The 17,086-nt window shown below is 39.2% G+C and overlaps 1 protein-coding gene across 1 annotated transcript in view; it reads right to left on the reverse strand.

The window, feature by feature from the left end:
• RYR3 (ryanodine receptor 3) overlaps nt 1-17,086 on the reverse strand; it is a 254,437-nt gene that overhangs the window by 141,947 nt on the left and 95,404 nt on the right. Inside the window, exons 14-19 of the mRNA XM_075103206.1 lie at nt 13,949-14,084; nt 12,189-12,284; nt 11,378-11,496; nt 8,763-8,896; nt 7,885-8,126; nt 3,900-4,092 (exon numbers count right to left, since the gene is read on the reverse strand). Coding sequence (XP_074959307.1) covers nt 3,900-4,092; nt 7,885-8,126; nt 8,763-8,896; nt 11,378-11,496; nt 12,189-12,284; nt 13,949-14,084 — 920 coding nt within the window. The remainder of the gene's footprint in view (nt 1-3,899; nt 4,093-7,884; nt 8,127-8,762; nt 8,897-11,377; nt 11,497-12,188; nt 12,285-13,948; nt 14,085-17,086) is intronic.

Here is a 17,086-nt window from a genome sequence, read left to right on the forward strand (position 1 = left end):
TTTCACTAAGACACATTAATAATATAAAAGAGGACAAAAAATTACGACACACAAGTTTTCTCAAACAGGATGTACATAAGCACGTCATAAATATCTGAAACAGTTCAATGTCCACAAGAAAAATATTATTATCGCTTACTTCTAATTTCATTTTTAAAATTCACTGTTTAAAATATTTAAATTATCCCAAGGCAGCTAAATATTTGAGGAGACAACTCTGAGCTTAGACCTCTGTTTATGGCAAGCCCGCACCCAGAGCAAAATACTCTAAAAATAAAAAGGAGGTCAATTTTATTTTAAGACCTGGAAGCCTAACCTCCTGGGTAGACAAAAGTCAAGGAAAGAATCAAGATGAAAAAACTCTCATACAATTTTTCCCCTGCCCACCACACCCCAGTAAATAGTCCCTTGCTTCCTGTCAACTTGGTCAATGTTTCTGAGTTGTAGCAAACCATTCAATCCCACCTGATCTTTATGATGTTCTCATTCTATCCAAGGCCTGTTTTGTCCCTGCTCTTCACTGCAGTATCTAAACCCTCACCCAGGCCATATTCTCCTAATGCTGTGCATGGTCTTTTAAAAACCTGAACACTCCAAGAAGCTGTGGCTTTTTCTCTTATTTTAAAAGAAATGTTTAGATCTTTCGATTTTAAAAACTTGTTTTAATTTGTCTGACTTTAACCTTAAAACGAACCCTCCTGAAAATAAAATACAAAGCAAAATAACTCCTAAAAGACAGCTAGAAATAGTTAAACAGATTGAGTTAGGTTAATTACTACTCCTTATGCTTCATTTTGGAGTGGGGCTGTACACAGGGAGCTACATCTATCATTCTAGCAATTTGCTAGCAGCTATACTTAGTTTTCGTAGCCTGAATGACAAGACTATGCTAAACAGTCGTCTTCTGACTACAAAGGCTGTCTGTGAAAGACATTACCCCCATGATAACAGTATTTAATGTACCTCATGTTTAATTACTAAAAGCATCGGGCATTTACTTTTAAGATACTGCTTTTCATGCCAACAAATCCAGACCCCTAACTTCCCTAAAAACTCGCTGGATGGCTCATTTAAAGTTCATCCCATATTTCATTTCTTTATCTCCACGTTTACACATTATTTAAGAGGTTAAATGAATCTGAATAGAAGAAAAGAAAATAGAAGAAAATGAATTCTCAATACAGCGGTGCTATTTAAATTCCTTGATTATTGGAATGGCCATATTATGGTATTACAAGTAGAGCTCATAGTAGCATTGTAGAAGGAGGTAAAAAAATGGATAGATAGGGAGAAAATGCCTAAAGTAAAAAACAGAATAAGAGACAGTGCAGGTAAGCAGGTGCTAACAAGGGTTTAGAGAGGAAAAACTGATTGTCATGGTTCATCCTCAGTCAGCAACTAAACACCATGCCGCCGCTCACTCACTCCCCCCACCCCTGTGGGACGGGGGAGAGAATTGGAAGAGCAAAAGCACACACACACAAAAAAAACCCAACTTGTGGGTTGAGATAAGAACAGTTTAACAATTACAATGAAAAGAATAATAATTATAATGATTATGATAGTAACAATAATGATAATATAAGAAAATGGAAAAGGGAAAAAAAAGGAAAAAACCAGAAACATAAATGATACAACCGCTCACGACCCGCCGACCGATGCTGTCACTCCCAGAGCCACGATCGCTGCCTCCCTCCCCCGGCCAGCCCCTCCCAGTAACACACTGGGCATGGCATGACATGATAGGGAATATCCCTGTGGCCAGTTTGAATCCGCTCTCTTAGCTGTGCCCCCTCCCTCCCGGCTTCTTGTGCCCCTGGCAGAGCCTGGGAAGCTGGAAAAGTGTGTGACTAGCACAAGCACTGCCCAGCAACACAAAACATCAGTGTGTTATCTCAACATTGTTTTCATACTAAGTCCAAAGCACAGCACTGTGACAGCTGCAGGGAAGAAAATTAACTCTAGCCCAGCTGAAGCCATGACACTGATGATGGAACAATGAAGCAGACCGAGAATGAGAGACTGAGAAAGTCACAGAAAGCAGAGGAAAAGCAGATAAGCCACAACAGAAGCAGAAACATAAGAGTTTGTGCCTAGTGCAGAACACCCTCCACTCAGGAACTCAGGATTCCCATATAATAACATTTCTTTGGTGTTAACGGATGAAGAAGATTACATATAACCTGCTACTGCCATCAGCTACTATTAACTACAAGGGAAAAAGCTCCCACAAAATACACAAACAACACTGAATAAAATGAAGAAAAATAATTACACCAGTGTAGGCAGATTTCTTGCAGAAAAAAAAGTAGCGAACATTTTTGAAACCTCTTCTACTGATGCAGCTACGTGGTAGGGTCACTTCCAGAGAATAAGAGAATTTTGATTTATTAAGCCCTTCCCAGGCTTCTTAATTCATAGGAACATTCAGGTTGGAAAAGACCTCTAGGATCATCAAGTCCAACAGTCAAACCAACACTACCACACCTCCTAAACAACAGGCCGAAGCCCCACGTATGTCTACATGGTTTTTTGAACAGTGAAGGGATGGAGGCTCTACCGCGTCTCTGGGCAGCCTGTTCCAATGCTGAACCATTCTTTCAGTAAAGATCGACACTCCCACCCAGCTTGGTGTCATCTGCAAGCTTACTGAGGGTGCCCTCGATCCCCTCATCCAGATCATCAATGATGACATTGAACAGGACCGGCCCCAACACTGAGCCCTGGGGAACACCACTCGTGACCGGCTGCCAACTGGATGTGACTCCATTCACCACCATTCTGGGCTCAGCCATCAGCCAGTTTTTAACCCAGCGCGGAGTGCACTTGTCCAAGCCGTGAGCGGCCAGCTTCTCCAGGAGAATGCTGTGGGAGACAGCCTTGTGTCAAAGGCCTTACTAAAGTCCAAGTAGACAATGTCCACAGCCTTTCCCTCATCCACTAAGCAGGTCACCTTATCATAGAAGGAGACCAGGTTAGTGAGGCAGGACCTCCCTTTCATAAACCCATGCTGGCTGAGCCCGATCCCCTGGGTGTCCCGCATGTGCTGCGTAATGGCATTCAGGATGATCTGCTCCATGACCTTTCCTGGCACCGAGGTCAGGCTGACAGGCCTGTAGTTCCCCGGATCCTCCTTCCAACCCTTCTTGTACAGGGGCGTCACATTCGCTAGTTCCCAGTCACCTGGGACCTCCCTGGTCGACCAGGACTGCTGATAAATGATGGACAGTGGCCTGGCAAGCTCCTCTGCCAGCTCCCTCAGCATCCTCGGGTGGATCCCATCCGGCCCCACGGACTTGTCAACATCCAGGTGAAGGAGCAGGTCAGTGACTGCCACCTCTTCAACAACTGGGACTTCATTCTGCATACCATCTCCATCTCCCAGCACAGGGGCCTGACAACCCCGAGGGTGACCAGTCTGACTATTAAAGACTGAGGCAAAGAAAGCATTAAGTACCTCAGCCTTCTCCTCATCTTTCATGGCAAGGTTACCTTCCGCATCCAACAAAGGAGGGAGATTCTCCCTGGCCCCTCTTTTGTCACTGATGTATTTATAAAAACTTTTTTTTGTTATCTTTAACGGTGGCGGCCAGTTTAAGTTCCAGCTGGGCCTTCGCCTTCCTAATCTTTTCCCTGCGTAACCTCACAACACCCTTATAGTCCTCCTGAGTCGCTGCCCCTTCTTACAAAGGTGGTAAGCTCTCCTTTTTTTTGAACAAGCTCACTTTTCACCCTTATGTGAAATCATCACTAAACAAATCAGTACTTTCCTGCCCCTCTCCCTCCAGCTGCAGGTAGGGCAGAGTGGAACAACAAAACAGAACAAATCATACATGACTTTGGCAATACTTTGTGTGACAAGACAGCAAAGAAAACAATTAAAATTAAGTTGTACTTACTTTACACCTGCTGATAAGCTTACAACAGGGAAGAAAAACCCTTCTGTACTGAAGTTCTCAAACATTCCTTGTACAGGCTGTCCATTAATGCGGAATGAAATGCTGGGTACACCTAAATCCAAGCAGCAGCTAACCACATCATCAGATGCTAATAAGTGCTGATTGACAGATGCTACAGCTCTGGGTACTCGACCTAGGATAAAAGTAATCAGAAAGATAAAAGTAATCAGAAGCTTTAAGCAGACTCATACAGTTTTATCAATGGAATTATTTCCTCAAAAACACCATCAAGTTTTTTGTTTGTCATCATTAAGACATTATCTTGCCTTCACCTGTTTTATGAACGGTTCTGCTTTTAGAGACAGTGAGTCAACATTCTGCAGACTGATATGTGGCAGAGAAGTTAACAAACTGAGCAAATCACTTGAAACCTCTGACACTTTGCAAGACAGAACATGATCAACTGAAGTCTCACAAGTTCACACTCTAGCCTGATGCAAGAGTACTGAGGCAGAGTAAACGATGCCCTCTTTATAAAGCTAACATTGATATACCCAACTTTTTTTTTTGCTTCAGTTATTTGTGAAGCACCAGATTCACAAATCTCTGAATATTCAGTGGCGAGGCACTGGAACAGGTTGCCCAGAGAAGCTGTAGATGCCCCATCCCTGGAAGTGTTCAAGGCCAGGTCCAATTGGGCTCTGGGCAACCTGATCTAGTGGAAGGTGTCCCTGCCCATGGCTGGGGGGTTGGACTAGATTATCTTTCAAGGCCTGTTCCAACCCAGACCATTCTATGATTCTGGAGCTGTGATTATGACCAATATCCAGGTTTACAGTATCAAGAGGCAGAATGGTATACCGAGTTAATATAAAATGGATCAAGAATTTAATGGACCAGGTTTTCTTTATCAACCACAGCCATACACTAAACAAAAGGATCTTCATTTTCCCTACTTGGAAAGGTGGAACCTTACAGCCAAGCACAGAGCTCAGCAATTATAATAACAATTAACTAGAGATAATATATCTGAAGTAATCTAACTATACACTTACAGACAACTGCATCTGAAGTAATCTAGCTACACACATTTACAGGTAACTGCAGTTTTTCAGTCACATTTGAGTATCTGAGTATATTTTTAGCCAAGGAATATCTCTTCAGAACTCCTTTCAAAACAATCCCCTTGAAAACATTTTGTTTTAACTGTAAAGTAAATCTAATTAAGCAGTTAAGCGCTATTCCGAATTACTGTGTTTGGAACTTCTTAAGAACAAGTCATGTCAACTGTTCAGGACAGTTTAAGAACCCTGAGTTTTCCTTTCCTGCAGGAGACAAGATTTAAGAGACATTCCAGCACTCTATTTCTGAGGTTCAGTTATTGTTTAATTTGTATTAATGATTTATTCAGCCATTTCTAACAGTATATGTTACTGATGTCTCCCAGCCTACTCCCAAAAATCATTATTTCTGTCATTTCAGAATTGTCCAGTAGAACTGAAAAAAAAAAATTGAATTATGTGTGTGCACACAGATACTTTATATACAAAATCCTATACTAAAACACTGCTAATGTAATTGAAAATTGGGAAATGTTAGAATTAAGGCCATAAAATCAAATTCACCATATTTACGTACACTGTATTTACAACACACCTTTTAATTGCATGGCCCCACATTCTTCTTTTCTGAGCAATGGCGAAATTAATGATTTTGCCTACATACTTTGAATAGCGTACAGTAAATAAAGCACAAGCCACAAACTGAACAAGCTAAAAAATAACTGTCATTTACTGTATGCAAGAGAGATCTGGAAGGAAAAATAACATGCTACTTCATAATTAAAGACTGTACACACAAGGACTGAAATAATGTCTATTATTTCCCCAAAATTTCTGAATCCTCATGGATGGCTACACACTCAAGAAACAAAATTGTTAAATTAAGACCAATATGTACAGTTTGCTGATACTGAATATTTCTCTAAGTGTTTATAAATAAATTTTAAGAAGTCTTTTACAGGAAACATAGAAAGCTAAATTTCTGGTGAAACAAATTGTTATAAAATGTCCTTTACAACAAAACATTACATTCCCAACTCAAGGTTCAAACATTTCAGAGAAAAGGTGGTCCAAATTGTCTAACTTTAAAAAAAAAGGTCCATGTTTCTTTCTAGAAAAAGAACTCAATTTTCAACTCAATTTTAACTAGAGGTAGAGCCCCAGCCCATAAAATTTGCTGTCAATTTATGATTAACAAAAGTATAAGCCAGAGAAAACAAAATTTTAGACCATATTAATACAATGTTAATAAAAGGCGATCCTCTGGTTTCATCTATATTCTTAATAAAATCTTCTATATGAATGAAAGACCTTTACCAGTTAACTAGACTGTTATACATTTTAGGTGCAACAGCTAAATGCCAGAGCTCTGTTTTAAGTATTTATGTAAGTGGAACATATATGTAAAATCTTCTAGAAATTTTATCAACTGTTTCGCTTCCCGCTGCTTTTCTTTCTCCTTTCATTACTTACTGATAGTTCAATTAAGAATGATGTCACAAAGATAACAGATGATTTAATTAAGGGTATACAACTAATTACCTAAATATTTTCTTAATTTATAGCCTTATGCATTATTCATTCCCTGAGTTGTTCTCGTTAAAGAGTATTTAGGAACTTCAAGAAAGCACAACCATTGGCATTCCCTGTGTTGCCATTTGATTCTTACAACTAGTCAATAGCACTTTGCTGGTTGTTTCTACAGGAACATACACTGGCATGGTCAAAAGGTATTCTGCGGTGACAAACCTGTTTACAAAAAGGATATCCTAGTTCTCTTTCCCTGGATATAGTACTGGGGGAGGGATGACCACACAACAACCCAACAGCCTTGCTCATAGCTCCAAAGCCACTTTTCAGCTAACTATGCACCCCAGAGGGTTCTCACTAATTCCTCTCCAACCCTAATCATATTGTTCTGTTTTCTCCTTTTTCCTCAGTGGTTATTCTTTATAACACACTCATTATTACAAAAAATATTTGAACTGCAACACTTCATACGAGCCCTCCTGCAAACTCCTTTTAGTCTTCTAGAGTATTACTCAAATCTGTCTGACTGCATGGGCAGTGACTCCTGCTTTTTCATTAACTCAGCCCACTAACATCTTCAGTTTGCTTGAACAAAGAATGGCTAATAAGTCCGCAAGTTTCCCATCACTGATTCTTAAGCCACCACAAAATATGCGTTTGTGGGTATCCATTAACTCCCTTCTTTATAAACTGCAAGTGTAACCACTTCACTGCAGTACTAATTGAGAGTCTCCTGTATTACCACACACATGCAGAAGCATTCCTAGAAAAACTCTGTTTTTTTCTGCTAAGCCTACATTAGAGAAATATGAAAAATATTTTTTCAAACAGCATAGCAACTACAGGCTTTCAGTTTGATATTACACCACAGAAGTTTATGTTCTGAAAACAACCAAAGTTGGTAATAGTATAGCAATTCTTATTTCTAATTGCCAAAATTGTCTTTTATGAGACTATTCATCAAAATTTAAATTCAATTTATTAAATCTATCAATAGGTGTGAGGATAATAATGTCATTTTACTTCAACTGTAGATACAAAGTGAAGGAATAAAGCAAATGTAGATCCATATACAATGAATTTGTCTAAGATCAATACATCCACTGATTTTGAACAGATAGGCTTCAGTCAGTATTGATCTAGATCTGGAAAATGCCATTTTTAATCAAAATCATGAAAATAGAAGCTATCTGCTAAAAAGCCTAATTGGTGTAATTCAATATTGAATAAAACCTCAGACAATAAGTCTGATCTGAAATTCTAAATAACTTCATGGTATCCTGGTGTTCTGAATGCTGCTCACTATAAAATATCATGCTATTTACACACAGGTTCAGAAGGTAAAGGTATGTAACTCCTATGTGAGAGTAAGTGGAAGTGAACAAAGCACTTACCAGACCACAGATGAAGGCCATCAAAACCATAAGAGTACAGATCATCACCGACACCATTGCCTCCCCATCCTTCTCCACCTCCAGGATAGGGGGCGTAACCTGAAGTAGAGGCCCATCCAACTCGTAAATGGGTGGGTTCTGCCGTCAAGAATGGATCAACCTGATCAATTATTAACTCAAAGTACCACTTCTTGTATTGTGCAGAGCCCTCAGCAACACCCAAAAATATGTTCGGCCTTATGCTAAGAAAGAGAATGTAAGCCATTTAGTGCAAACATAAAGCATGACATATGAATTATATTGCTGTATAATAGTAAAATTCACTTTGCAAATACAATAAGAGTATAGGTATCCACACTTTACTTATAATATTTAAAATAGTGATCCATTTTATGATTTTATAAAGCTCCTGTAGATTCATCTTCTTCTAAGGTATAGGTTCCATGCTTTGAAAAACTTATAGTCAAAAAAGGAATAACAAGATCATGTCCTAAAATCAAAAAAACAGGAGTGAGGTTGCCAGGAAATCAAATCCCTCTTAAAACACCAAAGTACTTCACAGTATATTTACATACTCCATAATAATTATTAGGTAAAGCCTTGCTCTGTTTTTAATGAGAAACAAGCAACTCTCCATTTCAGAAAAGATCTTACTGTTAATTAGCAACTTCTATTTGAGCACAGGTTCCATTAAAATTGCCGTATTGTTAGTAAAAATATGTTTTTCAGAAGTTAATACATAAACACTTCCTAAAGCTTATGTCGCAATATTGAAAGCTGTGGAACGTCTCTAAGGTTACAGCATTTTGTTCAATTAATTATTGAAGATGTCTCAGTTCCATTTTTTCCTAATATAACAATAAAATATGTCACTATACCTTGTCACATCATTAATCAAACGTGTTTGTAAGAGTAAGTCTCTTCTAGGCAGTAGATTGTCACAGATCAAATTTTGATTGGCACGAACTGCAACTCCATTACAGACACAGAGAGAGCAAAGCACATCAAGAACCTTAAAAAAAATAATCAGAAGAAAGTCAGGGAAAGGCAGCTGCATCTACTATTATTCAGCTGTTAGCTTAATTTACATTCAGAACTGACCTAAAGGAAAGAATATAATACACATTGTCATTATTGTTTTCCAAATACGTTTCACATCTACAGACCAAGTATAGTCTGTGCTACTGAGAGTGGATATAAAACATTTGTGGAACACAAATTCAGAACACTGGGTTTGCAAAATGCCTCAAAAGGCCTTCCTTTGAGATTCCTTATCAGCCCAAAAATCTTTCTGATCCCAATTAGGGGACAATTCTCAACTGCAATTCCCAGACTGCTTATGAATCTGTTCTGAAAGCATGTTTTCAATACAAGAAGCAAACAATTATTTTTAAAATGAAAAACATTTAAAAGAATTCACTATAAAGCAAAACAAAGTTTCAGAAAGATCTTATTCTAAAATTTCAGCTTTCTTTTCTTTGGTCACAGTCTGAAAAGTAAGAGATTGACATAATTCTCCCACAGATTACTGGAGCAAAACGTTTTGGAAGAGAGAACACAGTAACATAGTGTTGTTTAATGCTGATGGACAAACCTGCACACTTTTGCAAAAAAAACAGAGGATCACAGAATCACAGAATGGCGGGGGTTGGAAGGCACCTCTGGAGATCACCTTGTCCAACCCCCCTGCTGGAGCAGGCACCCCCAGAGCAGGGGCACAGGGCCGCGTCCAGGCGGGGGGTGAATGTCTCCAGGGAAGGGACCCCACAGCCTCCCTGGGCAGCCTGTGCCCCTGCTCTGTAAAGATGCACTTGAACTCTGACAAGCAATCATTGAACAATGAGCGCAAATGGTCTAAACTCTTACAGACCATCTCCAAGACAAAGAACCATCTTCACATGTTTGATTACTATTTTGAAAACTTGTACAACACAAGAAGCAGCAGAACAGAACATTTTAGGCACTCCTGTTCTCTGCCTAGTGCATTAGCATAAAACGACCCTCAACAGCAGTTTCAGCTAATACACTGTGAATGTTGCTATGTCCCAAGCCTATGCTTTTTCCTTTCTACCATCTCTGTTATTGGGCAGAAACCTCTAGCAGAAGGATAGAGGTAGTAACTCAACTGCAGAAATTCTGACCAATACTCAGCTGCAAAGTGTCTTAAATAATATTAATGTTTACCAGTAACTCAGGATTCACATATAAACTGTTTAAATAATCTCTATGCACTTGCTGACTGTATTTCTGACTCACGGCTTTTCATTTTAAAAAATCCTTCAAGTCAATAATTTCCAGGACAATTTTGTTTAATAATATTATTGTTTCTTATTTCCTAAATCACAATAGGATTTCCAATTTAGCAGGAGAACAAGATACACTGTTTCTGGAGTAACAAATAAATTCATTACTTCACACTACTTCATTACTTACCTATGTTTAGTCAAAGACATTATAAATGGAAATGCACAAATCTGTTAGTCTAATTCTTCTCCTGCATACCATATTTTACTTTTCTGCTTTAAGTTCTTGCTATGAGGTCTCCATTAAGATGCTCCAGCTGAAAGGTTTTCTTTACAGGTGACTGGCACAGCACAATAACCTTGCTAACAGCTAAAAATAGTAAGCTAAAGTTACCACGGTAATTTCAACTTTTTTTCTTATGCCTGCACATATCAGTTCATACTCCTTAACCATACTTAAAAATACTTCTCTCCTTCATATCTGTGGTTGGTTAGGTTCTCTGTATTACCATCTGGTGTAAATCAGTAATTTCAGCTCACTAAAGCTTTCTTTGTTCTTCCTCCAGGTTATCAGTCTTTGAAATGAAATTTTAATTGAGGAAGGAAACTCACATCAGAAAATCACATATAAAACTATATCCTCCTCTGTGTTGTGAAGTCATCCTGATCGCAGCCAGAAACTGTGTTCAACTTCTTCTGTCATAATAAATTGCACATTGATGTCTAAATTAATTTCCACCATTATTTCTTCTGGTATAACTCAGTGGGGTTTTCTTTCTTCTGAACACCTGTGTTTTCAGATATTTGGATTATTTTTCTGATTTCTTATTTTATTTTGTTATTTTCTGCTACTATTATTATTGCTTAAGTTAGGAATGACTTTGCAGGATTTAGTTCTGTCTTTCTGCAGATACAGCAATGGTAGTTCATTGCTGCTGCAGAGCCCTGCATCACAAAACAAGCTACTCTGTCCATGTGCTTACAGCCACCAGAATGCATCATTTTCTTTGCAAATCTGAAGTTCTGACTTATCGATATTTCTTGTCATACATATTTGCTGTATTTGAAACTGAAAAGCAATTATATACATTTCTTTTAATCTCAACAGAGCAATTTTGCAGATGTAGTTCAAGGATATTTTATTCCTTTAAAGGTGCTAGAATCACATCTTTCCATGTAGACATTTCTCTTTTTTTTCTCCACAAATCATTGTAAGATTATCAACACATCTGTAGTTTTTCCAAACATACCTTGTAATTGCGCCCGTGTTTATCCAACAGTGAAATAATGGATTTGATGTGCTCCTCAGCTATTATATTTAAAGCTTCTGGGCTTTCAATCAAGATGCAGTGCAACACTTCCAAAATACCTGTATGAAAGCCACAGAAATAACATTGTCATTAAATCATCTGCGCAACTGAACACAGTCTAAAAGCTCAGTAAATAACAGTGTCTTAAGAGATGCTATCTTTTCTCCAGCCTAAAAAGAGAAAACACTTTAAAAGAGTTTTGATATGACTATGTGAACCACATTAGACAGAAATGCATTATGAAGCTGTTAATTTGTTTTCTTTTGAAAATAACAATTTTAAAACCACTTGAGAGAAATGCAAGTTTTTTTCCTCCTTTTCAGTGAGAGATATAAAGGTTAATACTTTGATATTTTGTTGAACACCCCATAGTATAAAACCCGACAGTATAAAAAAAACCCTCTCTACATATATTACGTTATTTGTACTTGTGCCCACAAACAGCTCAGGTGTTATTCAATAGCAATGGGACAGTGGTCTTGATACCGTCTGACCCAATCTATTAATTCACTGAAGTCACGTTCAACAGTGATTGGATGTTGTATTGCACATATCAAATGTATGGAACAAGAAAATGCCACAAAAATGTCTGTTTAAATGTAACACTGCTCAATTAAAAAACAAACAAAGGCACTGTATTTGTTTTCTAATACGTACTGTTTTCAAGGAAAACTGCTCTGATTTTTATCATATAAGACAGCCGTGTATGGCGTACGGATAGTTAACTTACATTGATAAAAGTGAGTCTCACCTGAGGAAGATTCTAATCTGTCCAATTTACTTATTAACCAATCGAGATTACTGGAAAACTGAGTACAATTGTTTCTGTTGCCACGAATGAGAGCAGCTGGAAAAAACCCACAAGGCATAATTTTATAACAGAGGATTTCCATTTTAAATCACCAAAGGAATTCATATATATTTTAACACAGTTTTTATAACAACTTCACAAAATAATAAACAGACAAATCCTAAATACACATATGTTATGGTAATTTGAATATCAGCAACTGACATAACTTCTAAAGAGCATGTAGTTTTTGAAGTTGACAGGGGTCTACTGGATAAACAAGAATTTCATCAGAAAATACGGGGTTTACTTTTTAAAAAAAATTTATGTTTTATTTTATTGTTAAATTTAAATAAAAATTATCCATCACCATTTTTTGGTGCAAATGTTAAGCACTGTCATGATCAAGAGGCTGAAACACTTCTTTTTCTACTTCTTCCTACTAAGGAGTGGGAAGATCGTATGCAGAGATTTAAGCTCAAGTGCAGGCTGGCTGTACCGCTCTTTAGTTCTACTTTTTGATTAAAACATGTTATGGATTAAACGTGATTAAAACGTGAATGGATAGCTTTTAGTCTTTAGTGGTGCAGAACACTATGTTATTTGATTGCACTTGAAAAGTTAATCAGCAATCAAGTATTTCAAGCAATACTGATATTCTTTCTTCCAGAAGTTATTACTGACCATAGATAAACAACAACAAAGCAGCCTTTTGTATACAATTGTAAAGGGTTTTTATTATGAAGCATTAACTTAATATTTATTACATCACAGCAAGGGTGTTCAAGATGTACCTGCAGAAGAAAATCAAGACAAAGTCTGAAAAGGCCTACATAGCACTAAAGAAGCTTTTTAACTCCTACTTTTCTTTAAACTCATAAGACTGTAGTAAAATGCAGGCAATGGTATCTCATTACTTTCTAAAGCACTGAGAAGGTTTCACTAGAAGGACCTGCATATCTGTGCTATGTGAATAACCTCATGCTTCAAAGCACACCCCCATTTTGTTTTATTCTTGTCCTAAGTCTCGACTTCCATATTTTACTATGCTTTGGGATTAACCTTCTTTGTAATGAAATTAGAATGTATTTAAACTCCATCAGAAGACAAGATTCTCCTAAATGAGGAGTTATGCAATTCTGGTATTAAATTAGTAATTTAAAGAAATACACATGTAAATACTTCTCTTACTCTACAATTTTGGCCCTACTACAACACAGAAGCAGTCGCTTTAGAAAACATGGCACTGAAATTGGAAAAAATAGTTTAATATCTGTTTTATGCAATTGTTTTTATTAACATTTAAATCTAAGCCTCAACTGATAAACAGGGATTCAGCAGACCTACAAGTTCTGACTGTTACTTTTAGGCTTCTCTTCAGCTTCATATATAAAGACTGTTTTCCAATTTATTGACTTTTTAAATTATTAATTCACACCTATTTGCATACCACAGGTACATTTACATTTAATAAAAAAAGAAAGATATGCATTTGGCATGCTGCAGCAATCTTTCTCCTAGCTGAGATTTATTTTTCTGCTGTATCATTGCTCAATAAACTGTTCTCTGTAGTAAGTATCAGTAAGCATATGAAAGAAATTCGATAGTTTACATGATCAAATGAATAACACACGAAGTATTCTCTAGTGGTGAAGCAGCAAGTAGAATATAAAGAACACATAACCTGTTTTTTTACATTAGTAAATTATTGAAGAACTTACCTAACAATTTGTAAAGGAGATTCAAAATTTCTTTCCATGCAGTACCATGTTCTTCTCTTGCAATTCCTGCAAAATGAGCTGCACTGTTGTAGTCATTTAAGCGATCAATGCAATTCAAAACTAGTGCCAGCATTCCCTAAATGCATATGACAGAGAGAAAAGCAAACTGTACATGAAAAACCATTTGTGGTTGTCCTCTTAGAAGATTTTTTCCTGTACACTTTTAAAAGTTGCATCACCTTAGATTTAAAAAAAACCAAACTGTTGTGCTTACAAGATTTGAGTATGTATTTTTCTACATCAGAATCATCCATTTTAGAGAATGATCCTATACTGTTTCTTACTTAACTAAGGAATAAACAAAGCTGGAAATAAGGCTTTTATATTTTTTGTGAACAGCCTCCTTTTTACATAACGTCTTCCTTACACAGGGGGGAAAAAAACCCCAACATTTTAAATTTATATACAAAGGAATTTTTATTAATTAAAAAAGGCGTAAATTTTACTATCTAATAAAATATCTGTAAAACAAACAAGTTCAAATACTAGAAAAGATTTTTAAGTTCTGTTTGATTGGCGACTAAAATGGTATTGAAAATGTGCAAGCAATCCAAACATATCTAAAAACATTGTAAAATATATTCCCTATTTATAGAGAAGTGTAATTATTCCATTGTCAGAAAGAAGCAATTCTACAGATATGTAATACATATCCTTCTCTAAAATTAGCATTCTTCACTTTCTAGAGATAAAAAGTCCCTGTTTCACACCCTGGTGGACATAAAAGACATCAGAAATAACATCTATCGTTGACCCAAGTTTTATTATTTATATGTATTTATATATATAAAAATATCATAGAATCATAAAATCGTTAAGGTTGGAAAAGACCTTTAAGATCATTGAGTGCATCTATAAACCTAGCACAGCCAAGTCCAACACTAAACCATGTGCCTAAGTGCCGCACCTACATGTTTTTTAAATACCTCCAGGGATGGAGACTGCACCACCGCCCTGGGCAGCCTGTGCCAATGCCTGACATACCTTTCAGTGAAAAATTTTTTCCTAATGTCCAACCTAAACTTCCCCTGGCACAGCTTGAGGCCATTTCCTCTCGTCCTATCGCTTGTTACTAGGGAGAAGAGACCGACCCCTCCTCGCTACAACCTCCTTTCAGGTAGTTGCAGGGAGCGATAAGGTCTCCCCTCAGCCTCCTCTTCACCAGACTAAACAACCCCAGCTCCCTCAGCTGCTCCTCATAAGACCTGTTCTCTAGACTCTTCACCAACTTCGTTGCCCTTCTCTGGACACGCTCCAGCCTCTCAGTGTCTTTCCTGCAGTGAGGGGCCCAAACCTGCACACAGTACTCGAGGTGGGGCCTCACCAGTGCCCAGTACAGGGGCACGATCACCTCCCTGCTCCTGCTGGCCACACCATTCCTGACACAAGCCTGGATGCCACTGGCCTTCTTGGCCACCTGGGCACACTGCTGGCTTCTGTTCAGGCAGCTGTCGACCAGCACCCCCAGGTCCTTTTCCTCCAGGCAGCTCTCCAGCAACTCCTCCCCAAGCCTGTAGCATTGCATGGGGTTGTTGTGACCCAAGTCCAGGACCCAGCACTTGGCCTTGTTAAACCTAATACAGTTAGCCTTGGCCCAACAATCCAGCCTGTCCAGGTCCCTCTGTGGGGCCTTCCTGCCCTCCAGCAGATCAACACTCCCACCCAGCTTGGTGTCATCTGCAAGCTTACTGAGGGTGCCCTCGATCCCCTCATCCAGATCATCAATGATGACATTGAACAGGACCGGCCCCAACACTGAGCCCTGGGGAACACCACTCGTGACCGGCTGCCAACTGGATGTGACTCCATTCACCACCATTCTGGGCTCAGCCATCAGCCAGTTTTTAACCCAGCGCGGAGTGCACTTGTCCAAGCCGTGAGCGGCCAGCTTCTCCAGGAGAATGCTGTGGGAGACAGCCTTGTGTCAAAGGCCTTACTAAAGTCCAAGTAGACAATGTCCACAGCCTTTCCCTCATCCACTAAGCAGGTCACCTTATCATAGAAGGAGACCAGGTTAGTGAGGCAGGACCTCCCTTTCATAAACCCATGCTGGCTGAGCCCGATCCCCTGGGTGTCCCGCATGTGCTGCGTAATGGCATTCAGGATGATCTGCTCCATGACCTTTCCTGGCACCGAGGTCAGGCTGACAGGCCTGTAGTTCCCCGGATCCTCCTTCCAACCCTTCTTGTACAGGGGCGTCACATTCGCTAGTTCCCAGTCACCTGGGACCTCCCTGGTCGACCAGGACTGCTGATAAATGATGGACAGTGGCCTGGCAAGCTCCTCTGCCAGCTCCCTCAGCATCCTCGGGTGGATCCCATCCGGCCCCACGGACTTGTCAACATCCAGGTGAAGGAGCAGGTCAGTGACTGCCACCTCTTCAACAACTGGGACTTCATTCTGCATACCATCTCCATCTCCCAGCACAGGGGCCTGACAACCCCGAGGGTGACCAGTCTGACTATTAAAGACTGAGGCAAAGAAAGCATTAAGTACCTCAGCCTTCTCCTCATCTTTCATGGCAAGGTTACCTTCCGCATCCAACAAAGGAGGGAGATTCTCCCTGGCCCCTCTTTTGTCACTGATGTATTTATAAAAACTTTTTTTTGTTATCTTTAACGGTGGCGGCCAGTTTAAGTTCCAGCTGGGCCTTCGCCTTCCTAATCTTTTCCCTGCGTAACCTCACAACACCCTTGTAGTCCTCCTGAGTCGCTGCCCCTTCTTACAAAGGCGGTAAGCTCTCCTTTTTCTTTTTGAGTTCCAGCCAAAGCTCACTATTCAGCCAAGCCGGTCGTCTCCCCTGCCTGCTCGACTTACGGCACACGGGGATGGCCTGCTCCTGTGCCTTTGAGACTTCCTTCTTTAATAACATCCAGCCTTCCTGGACCCCTTTGCCCTTCAGGACTGCCTCCCAAGGGACTCTGTTAATCAGACTCATTAACAATCCAAAGTCTGCCCTTCTGAAGTCCAGGGTCATGGTTTTGCTGTCCCCCTTCCTTACTTCTCCAAGAATCGAAAACCCTATCACGTCATGGTCGCTGAGCCCAAGACAGCCTCCGACCACCACCTCACCCACCA

Source organism: Phalacrocorax aristotelis, chromosome 9 (assembly GCF_949628215.1).
Source record: "Phalacrocorax aristotelis chromosome 9, bGulAri2.1, whole genome shotgun sequence".
In the NCBI taxonomy this organism is placed as follows: domain Eukaryota; kingdom Metazoa; phylum Chordata; class Aves; order Suliformes; family Phalacrocoracidae; genus Phalacrocorax; species Phalacrocorax aristotelis.